The sequence below is a fragment of the Rana temporaria genome, chromosome 3 (genome assembly GCF_905171775.1).
Source record: "Rana temporaria chromosome 3, aRanTem1.1, whole genome shotgun sequence".
In the NCBI taxonomy this organism is placed as follows: Eukaryota; Metazoa; Chordata; class Amphibia; order Anura; family Ranidae; genus Rana; species Rana temporaria.
Window position 1 is genome coordinate 37,720,260 of NC_053491.1, and position 22,096 is coordinate 37,742,355.

The window sequence follows — 22,096 nt, forward strand, 5'->3', positions numbered from 1 at the left end:
TGCATTCTTTATTGTGAAAATGACAGTTGCAGTTTGGGAGTTAACCACAGGGGGCGCTGTAGGAGTTAGGGTTCACTTTGTGTGTGTTTACAACTGTAGGGGGATGTGGCTGTAGGACTGACGTCATCGATCGAGTCTCCCTTATATAAGGGATCACTCGATCGATACGCCGCCACAGTGAAGCACGGGGAAGCAAGGACGTACATGTACGCCCATTTGCCTGTACGTGCCATTCTGTGGACGTACATATACATGCGGCAGTCGGGAAGTGGTTAAAGGTCCCCTGAAGAAGCCAACAAATGGCGAAACAGGTAGAGATTAATCAGATTTGCACCTCTGTTTGCATATTTCAATGATCTAATATATGAATGTTTTATGTATTCAATCATAAAATTTTAACTTATTACATTTCTATATTTCTGGTTTTCTGTGCGCCTTTAAAGTCCCACAAATCTTGTTTCCTTATTACCGTATATACTCGAGTATAAGCCGACCCAAAAATAAGCCAAGGCTCCTAATTTTATCACAAAAAGAAATGGGAAAACTTATTGACTCGAGTATAAGCCGAGGGTGTCCATCTGTGTGCCTCACTGTGCCCATGACTAAACTTACGTTTAACATGGGAGTATATAGAAGAGGTGCCCGGCTTTGAAAAAAATCGGTGCTCCCCGGCCTTAGATTTGGGGTCCAGGGGACCTACGGCCGGCCGGTACCGGGTTCCCAAAGTCGGGAGATCAGGCGCAAAAAAGGTGACTCGAGTATAAGCCGAGGGGAGAATTTTCAGCACCAAAAAATGTGCTGTTTAATGATTTTTTCAATAGCCTAGCTCAAAAAATTATTTTCTCCTTTATAATACATCAGGGTAATTATTAACATCACTGCAGCAGCCAGCTGGCGTTTCTATATTATGCCCATGTGCACCCGTTTTCATCCTCTGTATGATGAACCCTACAGGGGAATGCATCTACCAGTGCTGGTTAGTGGTAGGTGTCTATTCAGACATGTGTCCAATGCTTAGCAGCTTCCCCAAATGTTTCAGGAAGCCTCAAGAGCAGCAAGCGAAGGTCTTGTTATACAGGCATGAAGCCATGCTCAGATTATATCTAGACCCACCTCCAATATGTTGCGTTTTAGAGTTTCCAAAGGTTACAGTAGGCTGTCACTATGCAGATTATTTCTATGTTACAAATGAGAATGCAGCACTTAGGTTGCCCCGAGGTAATGAAATGGACTGCACTTTTTCAATGCGGTTCCACCGCTACCAGGAATGGACTGGCCATAGGGACTACAGGGAGATTCCCGGTGGGCCAATGGCTCAGTGAGCCGGTCGGAGGTCCGCGGCGATCTACCCGTCAATCGCCGACAGTTGGCGCCTGACGGGTAGATCGAGATTAGCCTGTATGCAGAGTAGCGCAGGAAGCGTCTGTTCTCTTTTAAGTCAAGCTGCGGCTGCTGCTCCCCACCCCCCCAGTGGCCCCTCCTCTCTTCTCGTCCATCCCCATTTGCTTGTGACATCATCTGGGATGGACGAGAAGAGAAGAGAGGAGGAACTGTCGGGGGGCAGCTTGACTTGAGAGAGAACACACGCTTCCTGCGCTACTCTGCATGCTGGCAGGTAAATGATGTGCCATATGCCCTGATGTGCTATGCCCCGTGCCCTGATGTGCCCCGATGTGCTGTGCCTTAATGTGGTGTGCCCTGTACCCTGATGTGATGTTCCTGATGTGCGGAGCTTTGTACCGTGCCCTGATGTGCACTGTACCCTGATGTGTTGTGTCCTGATGTGCTGAGCTTTGTACCGTGCCCTGATGTGCACTGTACCCTGATGTGTTGTGTCCTGGGCCGGTCTGGATGAAGTCCAGGGCCACATTTTTGTCCCAGTCCAGCCCTGACCGCTACTAGGAGCGGAAGAATTGTAATACATTTGTTTAAGTCAAATTCACACCAAAAGGTTTTTTTTTTTTTTTAATAGGGCTAGGAAAGAGTTACAACTAATGGCATGTTTTTATTACACATGTGTACTGCCGAAAAAATGTGTTCGCTTTCGTTATATTCTTTTTTTTTTTTGCATTTTTCAGAAATTCAGGAAAATTCAGAAATTCTAATTTTCCGATTTCAGATTAAAAATTTCGGAAATTTGAATATGCAAAAATTCGGAAATTTAAAAATTCGGAATGAACTAATTTGTTAAAAAACGAATTTGGAACTAAACGAATTGCACATGTCTATTTTTTTTTATTACTGTCTGAGTTCATAGGGAAGATTTGCCCTTAGATCTTATGCCTGTGACACCAAGAATAGAAGGTACAAAAGGTCACCAATACAAAAAGGCACAAACAGCAATAAAAGCTTCTGATTAATATTTTTTTGTTGTTGCCTTTCCATATTGTACTGATTGGCCATGATGCCTTTCTTCCGATTTCTTGTCACGGGAAAAGGAAATGAGGAGAAATTTCCTTGAAGGGCACAAGGACAGCAAGAAAAATCTGAGACATGGTCACCATTCCCCACACTATAAAAAAAAAAATTTGGAAAGAGTTGGGCTTTAAAATAAAACATTGCACAAGCCTTACAATACTGAACAGGTTAAAAAAAAAAAAAAACGTTATTACAGCCATCAAAAACATTGTACAGCAGATGATACAGGTCACCTCTACATACATCAAAACATCTATTTGGGCACCAAGTTTTAGTAGTTTTTGTGATTTAGTGAGGCATTCTGACCTCAGGTTCTAGTTAGGAGTTAGGTCTGCTTCACTTTAGTTCAGGTTAGAGATTGCCTGGTGAGGTTATAATTGCCTCCCCGCCGGGGTGAGTTTAGGAAAGTGAGGAACGGATGATGGGTAGAAATTAAGGAAAGGATCTCTCTTGCTGTGCAATGTGTTCATCTTCTAGGCATCTTCTGCTTAAACGTCGCAGCCCAGAAGCTCCATACGCAGGGTGATCCGTTCATGCCACGACTGAGGAAGAACGCGCACGTAACGGGCCGAAAATGGAGGCGTGAAGAGATTCCTCTTGTGGGAGTAGTTGTCACGGTTTCCAAGAAATAGCTGTAAGAGCAGAGAGGTTTAAATTGGAAAGTTAATATTCGCCAATCTCTGTAGGATGGTCAGCTAAGCAAACTTCTCCACCTTGAAAAGAGAAGACTTTAATCGAACAAGCTTGCAAGAGAACTAAACAAGATTAACCCCATTTACGACCACCTAATACCTAATACCTATGTGCAGGGGAAAAAAGGGTAAGGCTTGAACGTCCAAACGCCACACATAAGCATTACCGGGCACCCGATGAGAAGAAGGGTAACCGCTCAGATAGACCAAAGAACTTGGGGCCAGATTCACAAATGAGATACGACGGCGTATCTCTGTTTCCATCTATGCGACCGATTCATAGAATCAGTTACGCATAGATAGCCATAAGATCCGACAGGTGTAATTGTTTTACACTGTCGGATCGTAAGATGCTGTACCGCGGCCGCCGCTGGGGGGAGTTTGCGTCGTAAACCAGCGTTGGGTATGCAAATAAGGAGTTACGGCGATCCCCGGCGGTTTTTCGCGTTCGCTATGTCGCTGCTAGTCTAGTTTCCCGTCGCAAAGTTAGTCGTTTTTTTGGTGCCTTAACTTTACACAGCAATCGTATTGCTGTGTAAAGTATGGCCGTCGTTCCCGCGTCGAAATGTAAAAAATAACGTCGTTTGCGTAAGCCGTCCGGGAATACGTAATTACGCTGCGCGCGTCGCCGTTCAAAAAAATGACGTCACGGCGCGCAAAGCACGGTGGGAGTTAAGAAACGGAGCAAGCGCAGTTGGTCCGGCGCGGGAGCGCGCCTAATTTAAATGGCACACACCCATTTAAATTGGCCCGCCTTGCGCCGGAGGCCGCCGGCGTAGTTTTCATCGCAAGTGCTTGGTGAATCAGGCACTCTACGATACGTTACGCCGCCGCTGCCCTACGTGAATCTGGCCCTTTCTCACTAGATCCAAAACCCAGGGTGCCGGCAATGCAATGACATGCAAAACTGAAGAGGAAGACTAGAACAGCCGCACTCCATAAAACGTTCCTTTTTAATAAAACTGGTCACAAAATTAACATGTCACAGCAAAAATTAGAGAAAAAGCTGATGCGTTTCACACTGTCATACAGTGCTTAATCATAGCTATGATTAATCACTGTATGACAGTGTGAAACGCATCAGTTTTTCCTCAAATTTTTTGCTGTGACATGTTATTTTTGTGACCAGTTTTATTAAAAAGGAACGTTTTCTGGAGTGCAGCTGTCCTAGTCTTCCTCTTCAGTTTTACCGGGCACCCGATGTTTACGTGTTTTACGCGGGCTCACTGCGCTCTCCCAGCACAAAGGTCGCGCTCTCAAAGACCTCTTTCAGTCCGGGATAAAGATTGGTATCTAGCGGGACCAGCTTTCAATCATGTGACAACTATTACAGTGGTGACATGGACGCCAATCCTTCCTGCCCCCGGGTGGGAAAGGGATTCTAATTCTGCATAATACAAGACCCATTTGTTGCACGTACCAGAACACGTAAAAAATAGTGATGCACTGAAATTTCAGCAGCTGAAAAATATCGGCTCGAAAACAGGGTTTCCAGCATTGTGCCTAAAGGGAAAAAGGTGCAGATATTGGCTGCAGAACACGCCTGCAATTTTGCCGTGCTTATGGTTGTTTTTCATAGGTCATGTGACTCAAAAAATGCATAAAAAAACGCAACATGGGAACATTTTTTAATGCGTTCTTGCTGCATTTTCAATGTATGTCAATAGGGAGGTGGGTCTTTATGGTGTGTTTTTTTTTTTTTTTTTTAAACGGACCAAATAAGCACCAAAGAATGCAATCAAGCAGGTTTTTTTTTAACACCGATTCAAAAGGTGCCAATAAATGGATATTCATTTAAGTTCATTATATTAATTAAAAAGTCAAATACAAAACAATATTTTAAATTGCATATTATGGGCTAGATTCACATAGAACCGCGTATCTTTGCGGCGGCGTAACGTATCCGATTTACATTACGCCTCCGCAACTTAGTCGGGCAAGTCCTGTATTCTCAAAGCACTTGCTCCGTAAGTTGCGGCGGCGTAGCGTAAATCGGCCGGCGTAAGCCCGCCTAATTCAAATTTGGATCAGGGGGGCGTGTTTTATGTAAATGTACTGTGACCCGACGTGATTGACGTTTTTCCCGAACGGCGCATGTGCGGTCCGTGAAATTTACCAGTGTGCATTGCTCCAAAGTACGCCGAAAGTACGTCATTGGTTTAGACGTGAACGTAAATGACGTCCAGCCTCATTCACGGACGACTTACGCAAACGGCGTAACTTTTTCAAATTTCGACGCGGGAACGACGGCCATACTTAACATTGGTATGCCGCACTTACGCCACCATATAGCAGGGTTAACTATACGCCGGGAAAAGCCTAAGGTAAACGGCGTAACTTTTCTGCGTCGGCCGGGCGTACGTTCGGGAATTCGCGTATCTAGCTAATTTGCATACTTGACGCGAAATTCGACGGAACGCCACCTAGCGGCCAGTGTAAATATGCATTTACGATACGACGGTGTAACAGTTACGCCAGTCGGATCTACGGAAAATCTATGCGTAACTGATTCTAAGAATCAGGCGCATAGATACGACCGCGCAACTTAGAGATTAAGAATCTGGCCCTATATTTTTTTCGTCAATTTCGGTTTCGGCCTAGTGCATCTTGAATTTTCGGCACCAGAATGTTAATTTCGGTGCGCCACTAGTAAAAGTGGTTTTGATTTTAGCCAATTGCAGGTCTGATGCTTATTTAAGATTTTTTTAAATTCCGGTATTGATAAATAATAATATAGATGACCCTTTAAGCCAAAGTCCTTGTTTCATGTCACTTTAAATACTTTGTTTGAGCCAACCTATTTGCATTAAAAGTGATTCCGATGCTGTGTAGCCTGTACTATACTGTAGTACAGGCATGTCCAAAGTCCGGCCCGGGGGCCAATTGCGGCCCGCATTCTTGTTTAATGTGGCCCCCCTGTTAATTTGGAGATATATATATATATATATATATATATATATATATATATATATATATATATATATATATATATATATATATATATCTTTTGTGGCCCCCAGGGCCGCAAAAGATATATACTGTATTTATTGGCACTACCTCGGATGGGACAGGGAGGCGGGATGAGTGCCGTCAGATTACATACAGGAGAATCTCCTGTTTACTCTGCGACGTCTGTAATAGAAAGTCCCATCACCTGGGCTGCCATTGGATGACTGTTCTATCGTAGGAGGCGGGACTTTGTATTAAAGAGGCTGCCGTGTAAAAAGGAGATTCTCCTGTATGCAATCTGTTGGCGCTCGTCCCACCCCCCTCCATGTCCCATCCGAGGCTGCAGATCGATCAGGCTGCACTGATGGCAATGGTGAGTCTGCATTCATGCCAATGGTAAGGTTGCATTTATGGCAATGGTGAGGCTGCATTCATGGGCATTGATTAGGCTGCATTTATGGGCACTGATCCTTATTTTGCTTCACAGTTCTTAATTTAAAATTTAATTTTTTGTCTGAAACTTACTTCTTAAAGTGAAGATGCATGTTATACACCGATAAATACCGTATATCCAAATAACACACCCAAGCTCATCTCTTCACCACACACAGCCACAAAGGCAAGATAAGTCTTGTTGGGCTGTGTATTAGTGCTCAGACGTACACACTTAGACTGAATTTTAATGATTCAAAGAATTTCAATCAAAATGGTCGGCCCTCACGCATGTTCACTTCATCAAATCTGTCCCTCTTTGAAAAAAGTTTGGACACCCCTGCTGTAGTAGCATCAGCCACAGCAGTACACAGTGCTGTATTCCGGCAGCAGTACAGATGACTTCCCATCTGCTGCTGGAACAAAATCGAGTTGGGCCGAATGCTTCCCAGCCAGAGAAAACCTTGCATTTTTTATCAATGACTGAGGTGGAGATCATGTCGTCCTCAGCCCTCCTCCTCTCCATCTCAGCCAATCAGAGGAAGCCTTGTATTCATTGATGAAAATATACAGGGCTTCCTCTGAATGACTGAGAAACACCAAGCCCGACTCCATTTTGTTCTGGCAGCAGACGGGAAGTCATCCGTACGGCTGCAGAAACACAGTTCTGCTTACTGTACTCTAGCTGATGCTACTAACAGAGTCCAATCATTTAGTAATTGGGCCAAACTAAATATTTTAAAGTGACAGCAAACCTGGATTTCGGTTTTAATAAATACTACTGGGTTACAATTCAGGATTGGCTGTATTTGGAATATAGAAAAAATGAGGAAAATTCTGCACATGACTTTTCTGTCTTTTACAAAAAGTTTGTATTATTAAAATAGCATAGGTACACAGAACCCACTGACAAGTATTAGAAACTGATATATGTGACTTGAGGTTCAATATTGATTTTTTTTTTTTTACGAAGGTTTTTATTGGCAAATAGCATAGGCTTGACTTTTCTGTCTATTGGGTAAACTGAATGCTCAATACTTCTGGGCCCTGCATGGTATGTGTGAAAAATATTTTGGCTGAGACAGTCACAGCACACTATATCGTGTGATAGCTGTGGGTCAATCAGCACACAATCGCAATCACTGCTGTTATTACGTAACCCATTCATGACGGTTAAAAACATTGCTGTTACATTGATCGTCACTGTAACAGAATAATAAAAAAAAATTATATATATACACACACACACACACACACACACACACACACATATACATATATACACAATCCCTAATCACCCCTCTCCCAGAGTAGTACAGTGAAAAAAAAAAAGAAGGTGGTTTCTTCTTTATTTTTGTTATAAAAATGTGTAAATAAGTAATTTTTCTCTTTCACTGATGTGAGCTGATAAGGTTACACTGATGGGCACCGACTGGTAGCACTAATGATCGGTGCCCAGATTACCAGTGTAGATGTCTCCTGTGTAAATTGCCGTTTACTGGCTTCTCTCCTCATGAGCCGATAACCGGCAAATCCTGTTTACACTGCAATCGGACACTGGTCACATGGTAAAGAGCCACTTTAAAGGTCTCTTTACTCCGATCTGTGATCAGCTGTGTCTGAAGGAGGGCTCCCAATGCAGGAAGAGGAGGGCTCCCAATGCAGGAAGAGGAGGGCTCCCAATGCAGGAAGAGGAGGGCTCCCAATGCAGGAAGGGGGAGGCAGGGTTCTGGGAGGATGTCAATAGACGCCCTTACGGAAATGTGCCACCGTGCTGTAGCAATCATTGGGTTATAGCGCAGTCGGGAGGAGGTTAAAGTACAGAACCTGATGTGGTTTTACACGGACATTTGTTACATGGGAGAACAGATATGGGGTACCTTATCTTTCTTCGTCTTGTTGTCTTGATATATTGTCCAGGTGGAGCCATTGTCACTGTATGCCACTTTAAATGATTCAACATATTGAATGTTTCCAAAGTCTTTTGCACCCTGTGTCACAATTCCCGTGATCTTCTTCGGAAATCCTATGTCAACCTATGGAAAAGCAGAATAGCGATTTTTACACATCCGCACATTTTACACAAACCAAAAGCCAAGTTCTGTAAAAATGATATAGACAAACAAACACACATACTGAAAAGCCTACACTTTTTTGGAGTAAGGTTATACCAGGGGTCTCCAAACTGCGGCCCGAGGGCCAGATGTGGCCCATTGCTTGCCTATATCCGGCCCTTGGGGCACTATTCCTCTCACTGATATAAGGCACTATTCCTTCCACTGACACCAACAATGAGGCACCATTTCTTCCACTGATACCAATGATGGGATACTATTCCTCCTACCAATAGGGGCACTACTCCTACTCCTAGACAATTTCTTTCACCGCTCCAGGTGAGTCTCGTAGATCATCAAGGGTAGTTTGAACCACCAGGGTGCCGGCAATGCTGATTGTAGCAAAAACGAAAAAAACTCTGGACAGCCGCACTCCAAAATGACTTAAAATAAAGTTGGTCTTTTAATGTAAAAGCCATGACTAAGCGCTGAATTGCAGCGTGAAACGCGTCGGCCAATCTGTATCTGTTGTTTGCAGTGCCTGTATGTACTTTTTACATTAAAAGACCAACTTTATTTTAAGTCATTTTGGAGTGCGGCTGTCCAGAGTTTTTTTCGTTTTTGCTACTCCTACTCCTACTGACCACCAACCCTGAGGCCATATTTCTTCTCATTCTGAGCCCGTGACATTTTCTGCCCCTGCTGGCCACAATCCGGCCCTCCTAAAGTCTGAAGGACAATAAACTGACCCTTTGTCTGAAACATTTGGAGATCCCTGGGTTATACAATAAAGCAGTGTTTCCCAACTCCAGTCCTCAAGGCACACCAACAGGTCATGTTTTCAGGCTTTCCATTATTTTGCACAGGTGATTTGATCAATTTCACTGCCTTAGTAATTACCACAGCCGTTTCATCTGAGGGAAATCCTGAAAACATGACCTGTTGGTGTGCCTTGAGGACTGGAGTTGGGAAACACTGCAATAAAGTACATAACCGTCCATCTTTTATAACCAATTTTAGTAATTTTTTTTTTTAACTGTTGCAAACATATGTCATTTAATAGGTTGTTTCATAAAAGGTTTGTAGCCATATTATGCACTTTTGGGTGTTCCCTTATCAGCCAGAAGAAGGGAACACCACAAAACAGGGTTTCTCTATCTTTTTACCTTGGGGGAACCCTTGGCGTAAGTTTGAGATCTCAGGGAACCCCTGAAATAATGTTCACATTTACATAGAGCTGCACGATTAATGTTGAAGAATCAAAATCACCATCTTTTTTTTCTTCCCGATCTTCAAAACAGCAGGTTATGGTGCTCTCTAACAAGTGCAGAGAGTTCTAACAGCTGGATAAACAAAATCCAGGCAGCCTGCCAAGTTTTATTACAATGTGTGAATAAGTGGAAACAAAAGTATTTCTTCATTCTTTTATCAAAGGAAAGAACTGTAGAAGGAAGTTTAACCATTTAAAGACAAAAGCTTGTCTGATATTTGTTGATTACAAGTAAAAAAAAAAGTCATTATTTCTGCTAGAAAGTTACTTGGAACACCGAAACATGATTTTTTTTTTTAGTAGAGACCCTAGCCTAGAGAATAAAATGGTGGTTGTTGCAACAGAAGTGTGATCGGCAAGCTGAAAGAACACTTATTTTTAAAAATAGCATTAAATAATAGAATCGTTCTTAAAATATAATCATTTCATGTAAAAAGTGTGTTTTTTTTCTGCACAAATGCGCAATTCTAGGTCCAACTTGAGATAGGCAGTGTATAGAGGGCAAAGTGCAGGGTGTCAGGAGGCCGCAGTACACAGGGGCAGCAGGAAACAATACATGAGGGTCAGCAGAGCAAATTACATGGGGGGGGGGGGCAACGGGGCACATTATATGAGAACAGGCCGCATTACGTGGGAGCAGAACATGTTAAGAGCTAGGCACATTACATGGGAGAAGGGCACATTATGGGGTACACATCAGGGCACACAGCTATGTAAACAAGGCAGATTGTCATTCTGTCAGTAGGGAAGACATGGATCCTGTGTTCCGGCAAAGCAGAGAAGAGGATCCATGTCTTCCCCTAGTAAAAGCACCTCCCCCACAGTACACAAACACCAGCTAGGCACACAGTTAACCTTTTGATCACCCCTGATGTTAAAGGGGTTTTCCACCAATTTTTTAAGTTTATTAAAAGTCAGCAGCTACAAAAAGTGTAGCTGCTGGCTTTTAATAAACTGACACTTACCTGCTCCAGCGACGCGCCGGCCGGGGGTCCGCTCCTCTCCCCCCCTCCCCGGCCAGCGTCTTCATTGTCACTGTGGGCACCCGGCCGTGACAGCTTTCGGCTTCACGGCCGGGCACCCACTGCGCATGCGCGCACGGCCCGGCGCTGCGCTGTTTGATTGGACAGGCGATCGCCTAGGACCTGACGTGTGTCCTAGGCGATCGCCTACAGGGAGGGGCTGCTAAAAGGCGATTAAGCTTAATTGCCTTTGCAGCCCCTCGGCGGAAGGAGGAAGTGGGACAGGAAGTCCCCTTCTCCTGAAGCCCCCACTCCCCCAACCAAACAAATACATGCCAAATGTGGCATGTAAGGGGGAGAGGAGTGGGTTAAGAGGAAGTTTCATTTTTTGGTGGAACTCCTCTTTAACCCCTTCCCAGCCAGAGTCATTAGTACAGTGACAGTTCATATTTCTAGCACTGATCACTGTATTAGTGTGTCCACCGCAAGAATCGCAGTCTCGCTATAAGTTGCTGATTGCCGCCATTACTAGTACATAAATAAATAAATAAATAATCCATAATATCCCAAAGTTTGTAGATGCTAAATATACACTCATTGGGATTTTTTTTTTACCAAAAATATAAAGAGGAATACATATTGGCCTAAACTTATGCAAATTTTTTTCATTTTTTTCTATTGTATATGTTTTATAGCAGAAAGTAAAAAAATATATATTTAATTTTTATCAAAATTGTTGGGCTTTTTTGTTTATAGTGCAAAAAAAACACGCAGCGGTTATCAAAATGTCACCAAAAGCAAGCTCTATTTGTGAAAAAAAAAAAAACGACATACAATTTATTTGTGTACAGTGTACACGACCACGCAATTGTCAGTTAAATAAAACGCAGTGCCATATTGCTAAGAAATGGCCTGGCCAGAAAGGGGGTAAATCTGAGGTTAAGTGGTTAATGCTGCCCTTGGCAGTGGCCCATTATAACAAATAAGGTCTTGTAAGGATAATGCAAATGCCAGAATCTTTCATGAACTGAAGAGTCAAAATTAAAGTGTTACTGAACCCACAACAGTAAAATCAGTCTGTATATGCAAGTAAAGCATGCTTGTTAAACTTTCGGTGGAACAAAAGTGGTTAATTTCTCTGAATTGTGTAAAAATTATGCTTGATCTCGTCTTCTCTGGTCCGTACCTTCTTCCACTGTCCCCTGATAATTTCTTGAAAATACAGAGCCTATGAAGTCAGACTATATATGCTCAGTTTTGTGTTTATTGCTAGGGTGTTTTTTTGTTTTTGTTTTTCTTGGGAGGGTGTATGTATGTGATCAGCACAGGGCCAATCAACACTGCCTAGACAGAGGGTCAGGGGTCTTGCAGTCTCATAGGACAGTCAGAAAACTCCTCCTATAATCTTTAACAAGTGCTTGGCTAAACACTGATAGAAGTCACAAGACTGCTATATACTGCTGATGGGGAAAAAATTAATATTTAGCCGTTTATATTTACTAAAATAATTGGATTCCCATGTTCTGTGTACTGTGGGAGATCAGATATAGTGAATGCAGAGTCCTGGGTTTAGTAACACTTTAACCACTTCCCGCCCGGCCTATAGCAGATTGACGGCCGGGAAGTGGTTTCGTTATCCTGGCTGGGCGTCATATGACTTCCAGCAGGGTAACATGCCACCGAGAGTTCACGGGGGCATGCAGCGCGCCGATCACGAGTGCGGCGTGTCAGTCTGACAGGCTGCATCTCCGATCATGACAAGAAGCCTCTGACAGAGGCTTTTTACCATGTGATCAGCTGTGACCAAAGCTGATCATCGCATGAACCAGGAAGTGCCGGTAAACGTCTTTCCTCGGTTCGCGCTGACAGGAAGAGACGATCAACGGCTCTTCCTGTTAAAAGGGGGTCTGTGCTGATAATAAGCACGTTGATTATCAACACAGCCCCCATCAAACGTACCCATACACTGCCAATCGGTGCCCAGTCAGTGCCCAATCATAACCTCCTGCCAGTGCCCAATAAAGTGCCAATCAGTGCCCACCAGTGCAAATCAGTGCCCACTATAGTGCCAATCAGTGCCCACCATTAACACCTGTCAGTACATGTCCAATCAGTGCTGCCCATCAGTGCTGCATATTAGTGTCCAATGCCACCTGTCAGTGCCCATCAGTGCTGCATATTAGTGCCTATTAATTATACACATCAGTGCCTCCTAATCGGTGCCCATCGGTAGTGCCCATGGGTGCTGACTCATTAGTGCCCGTCAGTGAAGGACAAAACTAAGGGGCAGATTCTAAAAGGACTTACGACGGCGCAGCGCCATGTACGCCGTCGTAAGTCAGAATCCGACCCGTCGTATCTATGCGCCTGATTCTTAGAATCAGTTACGCATAGATATTCATTAGATCGGACAGGCCCAAGTCTCTTATGCCGTCGGATCTTAACTGCATTTTTTTTTGACCGCTAGGTGGCGCTTCCGTCGAATTCCGCGTCGAGTATGCAAATTAGCTAGATACGCGAATTCCCGAATATACACGCGGCCGACGCAGTAAAGTTACGACGTTTACGTTAGGCTTTTCCCAGCGTATAGTTGCCCCTGCTCTATGGGGCATAAGTGCGGCGTAACAATGTTAAGTATGGCCGTCGTTCCCGCGTCAAAATTTTGAAAACGTTACGTTGTTTGCGTAAGTCGTCCGTGAATGGGGCTGGACGTCATTTACGTTCACGTCAAAACCAATGACGTCCTTGCGGCGTACTTTGGAGCAATGCACACTGGGAAATTCCACGGACGGCGCATGCGCCGTTCCCACAAAAACGTCAATCACATCGGGTCACAGTAGTTTTACATAAAACACGCCCCCCTGATCCAAATTTGAATCAGACGGGCTTACGCCGGCCGATTAACGCTACACCGCCGCAACTTACGGAGTAAGTGCTTCGAGAATACAGCGCTTGCCCGTGTAAGTTGCGGAGGTGCGACGTAAATCAGATACGTTACGCCCGCACAATTTTACGCGGCTGTACGTGAATCCGGCCCTAAATTTTATAACAGAAACAAAGAAAAGCATTTTTTTTTTTAAAAAGATGTCTTTTTTAGTTTGTTTAGCAAAAATTAAAACCGCAGAGGTGATCAAATACCTACAAAAGAAAGCTATATTTGTGGAAAGAAAATTATAAAAATGTAGTTTGGGGACAGTGTAGCATGACCGCGCAATTGTCATTCAAAGTGCGACAGCGCTGAAAGCTGAAAATTGCCCTGAGCAGGAAAGGGTGAAAGTGCCTGGTATATAAGTGGTTAAAGGGACTGAACTTTAAAGGATCAATCTTATGTGGATGAAAATACAAAAACGATTGGAGGACCAAGTAAGTTATTCAGTCACAGTCGAGTTCCCGAAAAATAAAAAAAACATCCATAAAAACTCAACGAGGGAACCTAACACAACAAGCCAAGGGCCATAATGATAACATCTGTTTTCAAGCTGAAACAGCATTGTGCACATCACAGTGACGGCTTATTTACACTGGGCTGCTTTCAGCCACGGAAAGCATTAAAACCTCATAAAAAACGACATAGAGGGGTCCGAATATCAAAGAGTCTCAGAAACACAACAAAGACCGAGATATCATCAACTTTATTCTCAGTGACTGAAATTGCATTTCCGTATCCAATAAAAAGCGCCATTATCCGCTGTTATGGTTGTGTAGCTGGTTGACTTCCACGCATGACATCTACTGTGATCTAATGAGCTCTCTTCATGATCTCGGAATAAACTAACAAACCATCAATGGCTCCATCAGTCAGATGGAACAGTGTATGGAAAGTAAATACAGAAGACATTAAAATGCTGCAGAATGAGGGAACATTGTACAGCCGGCGTGATGCAACTGCGGCTCGCTATACATGTCGTCATTGTAGGCTGCCTGTCTATTGGATCCAGATAACCAGGAGCTGTCAGGGAGATTTGCTCTTCCTGAAAATGAATGAGATGTTCAATAAACACAGAAATCACAAACTTTGCATTCTACGTGTCGCATCCTGCTAAATCAGCGGAGAAGGAAAACATAGCAGAGCATGAGTGACAGGATGATCCCATGGAGGATGCAGTGCATTGTCCTTATGACCTCCTGGCACATTTCATCTCATAAAGGAAGTCACAAAGTATTTTATCTGAATGCAGTCGTCCTTGTTCACCGCTCAGGGGCCGGCATCTATCCCGGGTGTTACTTCCAGGTATCGCGGCTCCAGCGCTGTGATTGGCCCGGGGCTGTGCAGGTCTAGGAGATATCCAGGATAGCTACAGGTAAGCCTCATTATAGGCTTACCTGTAGCAAAAAGTGGTTGTAAAGGGTTTATAACCACTTAAGCCCCGGACCATATTGCGATTCGGCACTGCGTCGCTTTAACTGACAATTGCGCGGTCGTGCGAAGTGGCTCCCAAACAAAATTGGCGTCCTTTTTTCCCCCACAAATAGAGCTTTCTTTTGGTGGTATTTGATCACCTCTGCGGTTTTTATTTTTTGCGCTATAAACAAAAATAGAGCGACAATTTTGAAAAAAAATTATATTTTTTACCATAATAAATATTCCCCAAAAATATATAAAAACGTTTTTTTCCCCTCATTTTAGGCCGATACGTATTCTTCTACATATTTTTCGTAAAAAAAAAAAAATCGCAATAAGCGTTTATTGATTGGTTTGCACAAAAGTTATAGCGTTTACAAAATAGGGGGTCGTTTTATGGCATTTTTATTAATATTTTTTTTTACTAGTAATGGCGGCGATCAGCGATTTTTTTCAGTACTGCGACAATACGGAGGACACTTGACACATTTTTGGGACCATTGGCATTTTAATAGCGATCAGTGCTATACAAATGCATTGATTACTATAAAAATGCCACTGGCAGGGAAGGGGTTAACACTAGAGGGCAAGGAAGGGGTTAATTATGTTTCCTGGGTGTGTTCTAACTGTAGGGGGGTGGCCTCACTAGGGGAAATGACTGATCGCTGTTCATACATTGTATGAACAGACGGTCAGGCATTTCTCCCCTGACAGGACCGGGAGCTGTGTGTTTACACACACAGCTCCCGGTTCTCACTCTAACGATCGATCGCGGGTGCCCGGCGGTGATCACGACCGCCGGGCGATCGAGCGGGGGGGGGCACGCATGCCTCCGGCGGTGCGCACGCGCCCCTAGTGGCTGCTTAGAGAGCCGACGTAGAGCTACGGGCTCTCGTGCAGGAGAGCCAACCTGCCGCCGTAGAACTGCGGTGGCTGGTCGGCATCTAGTTAAGTGTATCAAAAGATGGAGTTCAGCTTTAAAGCAGAGTTCCACCCAAAAGTGGAGCTTCTGCTTTTCGGAACCTCCCCCCCCTCCAGTGTCACATTTGACACCTTTCAGGGGGAGGGGGGTGCAGATACCTGTCACGCCCTTTCGCATTCCCGCACAGTGTTCCCAGGAGAGAGCGGGGACCAGTGACGGCTCGCTGTGCACTTGCGCATCCGCAGTAGGGAATCGGGCAGTGAAGCCGCAAGGCTTCACTTCCCGATTCCCTCACCGAGCATGGCGGCGGCAGAATCCGAGGACTGAGCGATTGCTCGTCTGCTGACTTTGCGGGTGCGCTGGACAGGTAAGTGTTCATTTTTTAAAAGTACGCAGCTGCAGTATTTGTAGTTGCTGGCTTTTAAAAAAAAAAATGGGGGGGGGGGGTCCTCCGCTTTAAGAATATATACTTGCATAAAAAGAAAAGAAAAAAAAAAAAACATTAAAAAACACAGAGTTTCAGGTCAAATAGTTTGGGCAACAAAATTTCTGATCTGCACCAGAAAATGTCCTGTGCTGGAGCCTTGGGTCTTATAGTTCCAATATTTTACCAGTTAAGTGCAGCATTTACATTTGCAGACTGCTACAAGTCTTCAGCAGCACCATGGCAGCTGTGGAATAAATTGTGTACTCTAAAGTGACATATAATATAACAAAGCATCAGTCATCTTAGTCTTACAGCAGCAAATTCCAACCACAGACTTCACTGTATAGATTAATGGTTTATTAATTATTAATGACCCCTGCCATAAACACAATTACTCAATATAACAAGTGAGTGCCAACATGCAAACCCTTATAACCAATAAGAAAACGGTAATAACATTTCATTTAATACAAAGAAAGCTCCGCTAAACATCTTTTTTTGCTTCAAGCATAAAGGAACAAGTGTGCCTGGCTACTAGTAAACACCCTTCTACGAACAGTACTCCTTAATCCATGCCAGAGCCCACATCCACATCAGATTCGAATAGTGAATATTAATGCAATAAGTTACATGACTGATGACTAAGGATTCTACTCTAGAACATTGCCTGGGTAAATGTAAAAGGAAGAGATCCATAAGCCGCACATAATGAAGCAGACCCATTGTGCACAAAGTGAGATGAATGGCCGCCTCTACCCAGACCACGCCCCAAACATGTTTCGCTCCACCCCTTGTAGCTTAAACATGGGCTTATCCAAGGGACGGGGCAAAACACATTGGGGGGGCGTGGTCTGTCTGGAGTCCAGGCTGAGGCTGCCATTCATCTCATTTCATGCACATGGGCAGGGTTGCCAACTTTCAGTAAATTTACAAACAGTTTGTAAAATCCATAATTGTTGCATCTGTCCATGAATGTCAGTTACAGACATGCAGCCTACATGTCCGTAATGGACATTCAAGGACAGTGAGTGAAAAACTTATATGCGAACTGAATCGCCTCTGGGCGCTGTAACCCTTTCGTGGGTGAAACCCCTTGACCTCAGAAGAGATGGGTTTTAATCTTTCTCCTGAAGGCCAAGTGGTCCCCCTCCAAACGGATGGTGGTTGGGAGAGCGTTCCACAGTCGTGGTTCCTGGACGGAAAACCTTCGATCTCTTTTGGACTTGTATCTGGCTTTGGGAATCTGGACTAGGTTTTGATTGGTGGATCGCAGAATACGATTGCGGTTATGAGATTTTATTTTTTCGCATAGATATTGGGGGGCGTTTCCTTGAATGCACTTATGAAGGAGATTCTGTCTTTTACTGGCAACCAATGAATGGCTCTCAGTGCAGGCGAGATTGATTCCCATGTTTTTTTGCCGGTCACTAATCGTGCGGCCGTATTTTGAACAACTTGCAGACGAGTGATTTGGAATTTGGGAAGTCCGAGGTAGATGGCATTTGCATAGTCGAGTCTGGAATTGATAATTGTTCCTACCACGACTGCAATGTCTTCTTTGGGGATAAAGGGGGCGAGTCTGCGTAGTAGGCGCAGCAGATGGTGCGATCCGCTGACTACTGACCCTATTTGTGCATCCATTGTCATGTTGGTATCAAAGATGACTCCGAGACTCTTGACTTTGGAGATAAGGGTGATAGTTTTACCCAGAATGGGCGGAGGTGACCATGTTGTCGTTGGATGCTTTTTCCGGTCGGCTTGAAACAGAAGTTCTGTTTTCGAACCGTTGAGTTTAAGATAACTCGTTGTCATCCAGTTTTCTGAGTAAGAGTAAGGTATTTCTCAAGTCCGTAAAATTGATCCTTTTTGTTGCATATGCAAAAATACAGTTGTATATCATCAGCATAAGAGTGATAGGAGTAACTTCTGGTTGCTGAGGATTTCAAAAAGAGGGCGGAGATAAATTTCGAACAGAACAGGCGACAAAGGGGATCCCTGAGGGACTCCACATGATACCGTCCGTTTTTCAGAAGTGAAAGGCCCCAGTTTCACTGTTTGTGATCAGTTTTCCAAGAAGGAGGAGAACCAAGATAAATCACTTTACGCGACTCCAGTTACTTCAGTTAGCCGAGTCAGTAGTAATCCGTGGTCTACCATGTCAAAAGCAGCGCTTAGGTCCAACAGTACTAGAAGACAAGATTCTCCTTCGTCTGCTGCCTCGAGGGCGTCATCCCATATTTTGAGTAGCGCTGTTTCTGTTCCGTGACCAGGACGGAAACCCGATTGAAACGGATCGAGTGATTTATGGGTGTCTAGATGGAGTTGTAGCTGTTGTACAACTTCTTTCTCCATTACCTTGGAGAAGACATTTAGGCCTGTTATGGGACAGATGCAAAGTGTACAGATTTTACAAACTGTTCGTAAATTTACTGAACGTTGGCAACCCTGCACATGGGTCTGCTTCATGATGTGCGGCTTATGGACCTTTTCCTTTGACATTGCTGGAGCTTGGAGCTAGGGTGAACTCCCTGTCCTTGCCTACGCTCAGAGTGGCCTAGCTGGACTTTACCTCTCTACCTGAGTGGCACCTAAATTTGGTCTTTTTGGATTACATTGCCTGGGTAAAGCCCAAGTTTACCCAAAGCCTGGTACACACTAGCAGTCTTTTTCGTTCAACCCAGCGGGTTGAAACTGAAGAGTTTGGGAGGAGCTCGCTGTACTAACAATCTGATGTTAAAGAGGGGTTCCACCCACAATTTTTCTTTTTTTTTTTAAAGTCAGCCACTACAAACACTGTAGCTGCTGACTTTTAATAAGGACACTTACCTGTCCTAGGCACCCGCGATGTCGCCCCCCCCCAGTCCGATCCCTCAATCGCGGCAGGTCCCGGCGGCGCCATCCTCACTAAAGGGAAACAGGCAGTGGAGCCTTGTTTCCTACTGCGCATGTGCGAGTCTCGCGGCGCTTTGTGAATGGGCGGCTGCTCTCTGGGATACACACAGTTCCAGCGCTTTTTCAGCCATGCCCCTTCGACGGACCGGCTGTTTCTATTGGACTGGCTGCCGTACACATGGGCCAAAGGTTGGCCAGTTTCTATAGAACCAGCCGTTGCTGCCCAATATTCGGCGCCTAATAAAAAAAAAAAAAAAGGCAAAATAAGCATTACCTTAAAGTAAAAGTAAAGCCCACTTTTTAACCTACACCTACAGGTAAGCCTATAATGAATATCTCCTAAACTTGCACAGTGTCAACGGCACATACACTCTGAAGGGACAGCATACCTTCAGAGCTTTGTGCTGGAGCCAGGGCTCCGGCGCATGCACAGAAGTGACATCATCGTGGCCTTGGCCATTCATAGAGCCAGAGTCCACGAGCCCGGAATGAAGACCGGGTGAAGATGGATGCCCAGGGGAGCCGTGACAGTGCTGCGCTGGAGGGCTCTGTGTACAGGCAAGGCTGTCATAATGTGCTTGTATGCGGTGCATATCAGTACATTATGACTTAAACCTGAAAGGAGGCCCAATTTATTTATTTTTTTTCTGGCGGTTTACTACCACTTTCAATGTTCTATCTTCCTTGTGCCGCTGGCTTTTAGTTCAGGCTGGGTCCACACCAGTGTGGTCTGACATTTTCTGTGTTTTTTGCACAATCCCACATGTTACTTGTAGTTAAAATGTATTGGCTGCCCTACCCGTAAGAAACACAGGGAAAGAAGTCCCTGACCCTTTTGTAAAATTGTGCGGTGTGCGTTTGCCAATGCGTGGGGGTGCCATTAAAGTGATTGTAAAGGCTTTTTAAAAAAAAGTAACAGAAACAGGTTTATACTTACCTGATCTGTGTAATGGTTTTGCACAGAGCGCCAGAACCTCCTCTTCCCGGGTCCCCCGCTGGGGCTACTGGCTTCTCCTATCTGCTGAGTGCCCCCATACAAAGTCAATCCTACAGGGTCGGTCCCAAGCCTCACTGTCTGTGTCTATTGACACAGAGAGCGGGATTTGGCCCTGTCCCTTGCTCTCTCGTCATTTGCTTTGGTAAATTAAAGGAGGGTGAGGGGGATACTGAAGTCTAAACATTTTTGATCGATGGTGGGGGTCTCCAAACTTTTTAAACAAAGGGGCCAGTTTACGGCCCGTCAGACTTTAGGAGGGCTGGACTGTAGCCCGTGGGAGTAGAAAATGCCGCTGGCTTGGTGGTCAGTAGGTGTGAAAAAAAAAATTGGGCATCAGTGGGAGGAATAGTGCCCCAACACCGGTATCAGTGGGAGGAGTAGTGCCCCATCACCGGTATCAGTGGGAGGAATAGTGCCCCATCACCGGTATCAGTGGGAGGAATAGTGCCCCATCACTAATATCAGTGGGAGGAATAGTGCCCCATCACTAATATCAGTGGGAGGAATAGTGCCCCATCACTAATATCAGTGGGAGGAATAGTGCCCCATCACTGGTATCAGTGGGAGGAATAGTGCCCCATCACTGGTATCAGTGGGATGAATAGTGCCCAATCACTGGTATCAGTGGGAGGAATAGTGCCCCATCACTGGTATCAGTGGGAGGAATAGTGCCCCATCACTGGTATCAGTGGGAGGAATAGTGCCCCATCACTGGTATCAGTGGGAGGAATAGTGTCCCATCACTGGTATCAGTGGGAGGAATAGTGTCCCATCACTGGTATCAGTGGGAGGAATAGTGCCCCATCACTGGTATCAGTGAGAGGAATATTGTCCTATCATTGGTATCAGTGGGAGGAATAGTGTCCCATCATTGGTATCAGTGGGAGAAATAGTGTCCCATCATTGGTATCAGTGGGAGAAATAGTGTCCCATCATTGGTATCAGTGGGAGAAATAGTGTCCCATCATTGGTATCAGTGGGAGAAATAGTGTCCCATCATTGGTATCAGTGGGAGAAATAGTGTCCCATCATTGGTATCAGTGGGAGAAATAGTGTCCCATCATTGGTATCAGTGGGAGAAATAGTGTCCCATCATTGGTATCAGTAGAAAAAATAATGCCCTACCTGTGTCAGTGCAAGAAATAGTTCCCCATCATAGGTGACAGTAGGAGAAAAAGTGCTCCATTTGTTGGCATTAGTGGAAGGAAAAGTGTTTCACCTTTGATATCAGTGGGAGGAATAGTGTTCCTCACAAATGTTTATTACAGTGGAAGGCCTATAAGTATGGCCCATCCTTGGAGCCAGTGGAAAGAATAGGGCCCCACTGTTGCCGTCAATGGGGAATTATGCCCCAATATTCTTGTCGGTGGAAAGAATGGTGCCTCGTCATTGGTGTCAGTAGAAGGAAATAATGAATTGCATCAATGAGAGAAATGGTGCCGCAAAAGCTGCATAAGGGCAATAAAAGGGCCCTCAGGCCACAGTTAGACCACCAATCTATGGAATGGAAGTCTATCTGCCCCTTACATTCAAAGATCGTGTTTCATTCATGGAAGTTGTAGTATGGCTTCTATGAATGGAGGAGCTGACAGGAAGGGTGGGCACATTCCAGCACTCTTGAAGATAATGTTGGCACGAGGACTATACATTTGGAATTTTATTGTATTTTCACATATTTATTAATACATGCTTCTACAGTTGTACCTATGTGTATAACACTACTGATTATTTATAGATGG

General features: G+C 44.5%; 1 protein-coding gene across 1 annotated transcript in view; it reads right to left on the reverse strand.

Annotated features, from left to right (window-relative positions):
- Window positions 1-2,284: 2,284 nt before the first annotated feature.
- The window catches only part of MFGE8 (milk fat globule EGF and factor V/VIII domain containing), a 141,773-nt gene continuing 121,961 nt past the window's right edge, over window positions 2,285-22,096 (reverse strand). The window contains exons 9-10 of the mRNA XM_040342406.1: window positions 8,372-8,527; window positions 2,285-3,050 (exon numbers count right to left, since the gene is read on the reverse strand). Coding sequence (XP_040198340.1) covers window positions 2,907-3,050; window positions 8,372-8,527 — 300 coding nt within the window. The 3' untranslated portion in view covers window positions 2,285-2,906. The remainder of the gene's footprint in view (window positions 3,051-8,371; window positions 8,528-22,096) is intronic.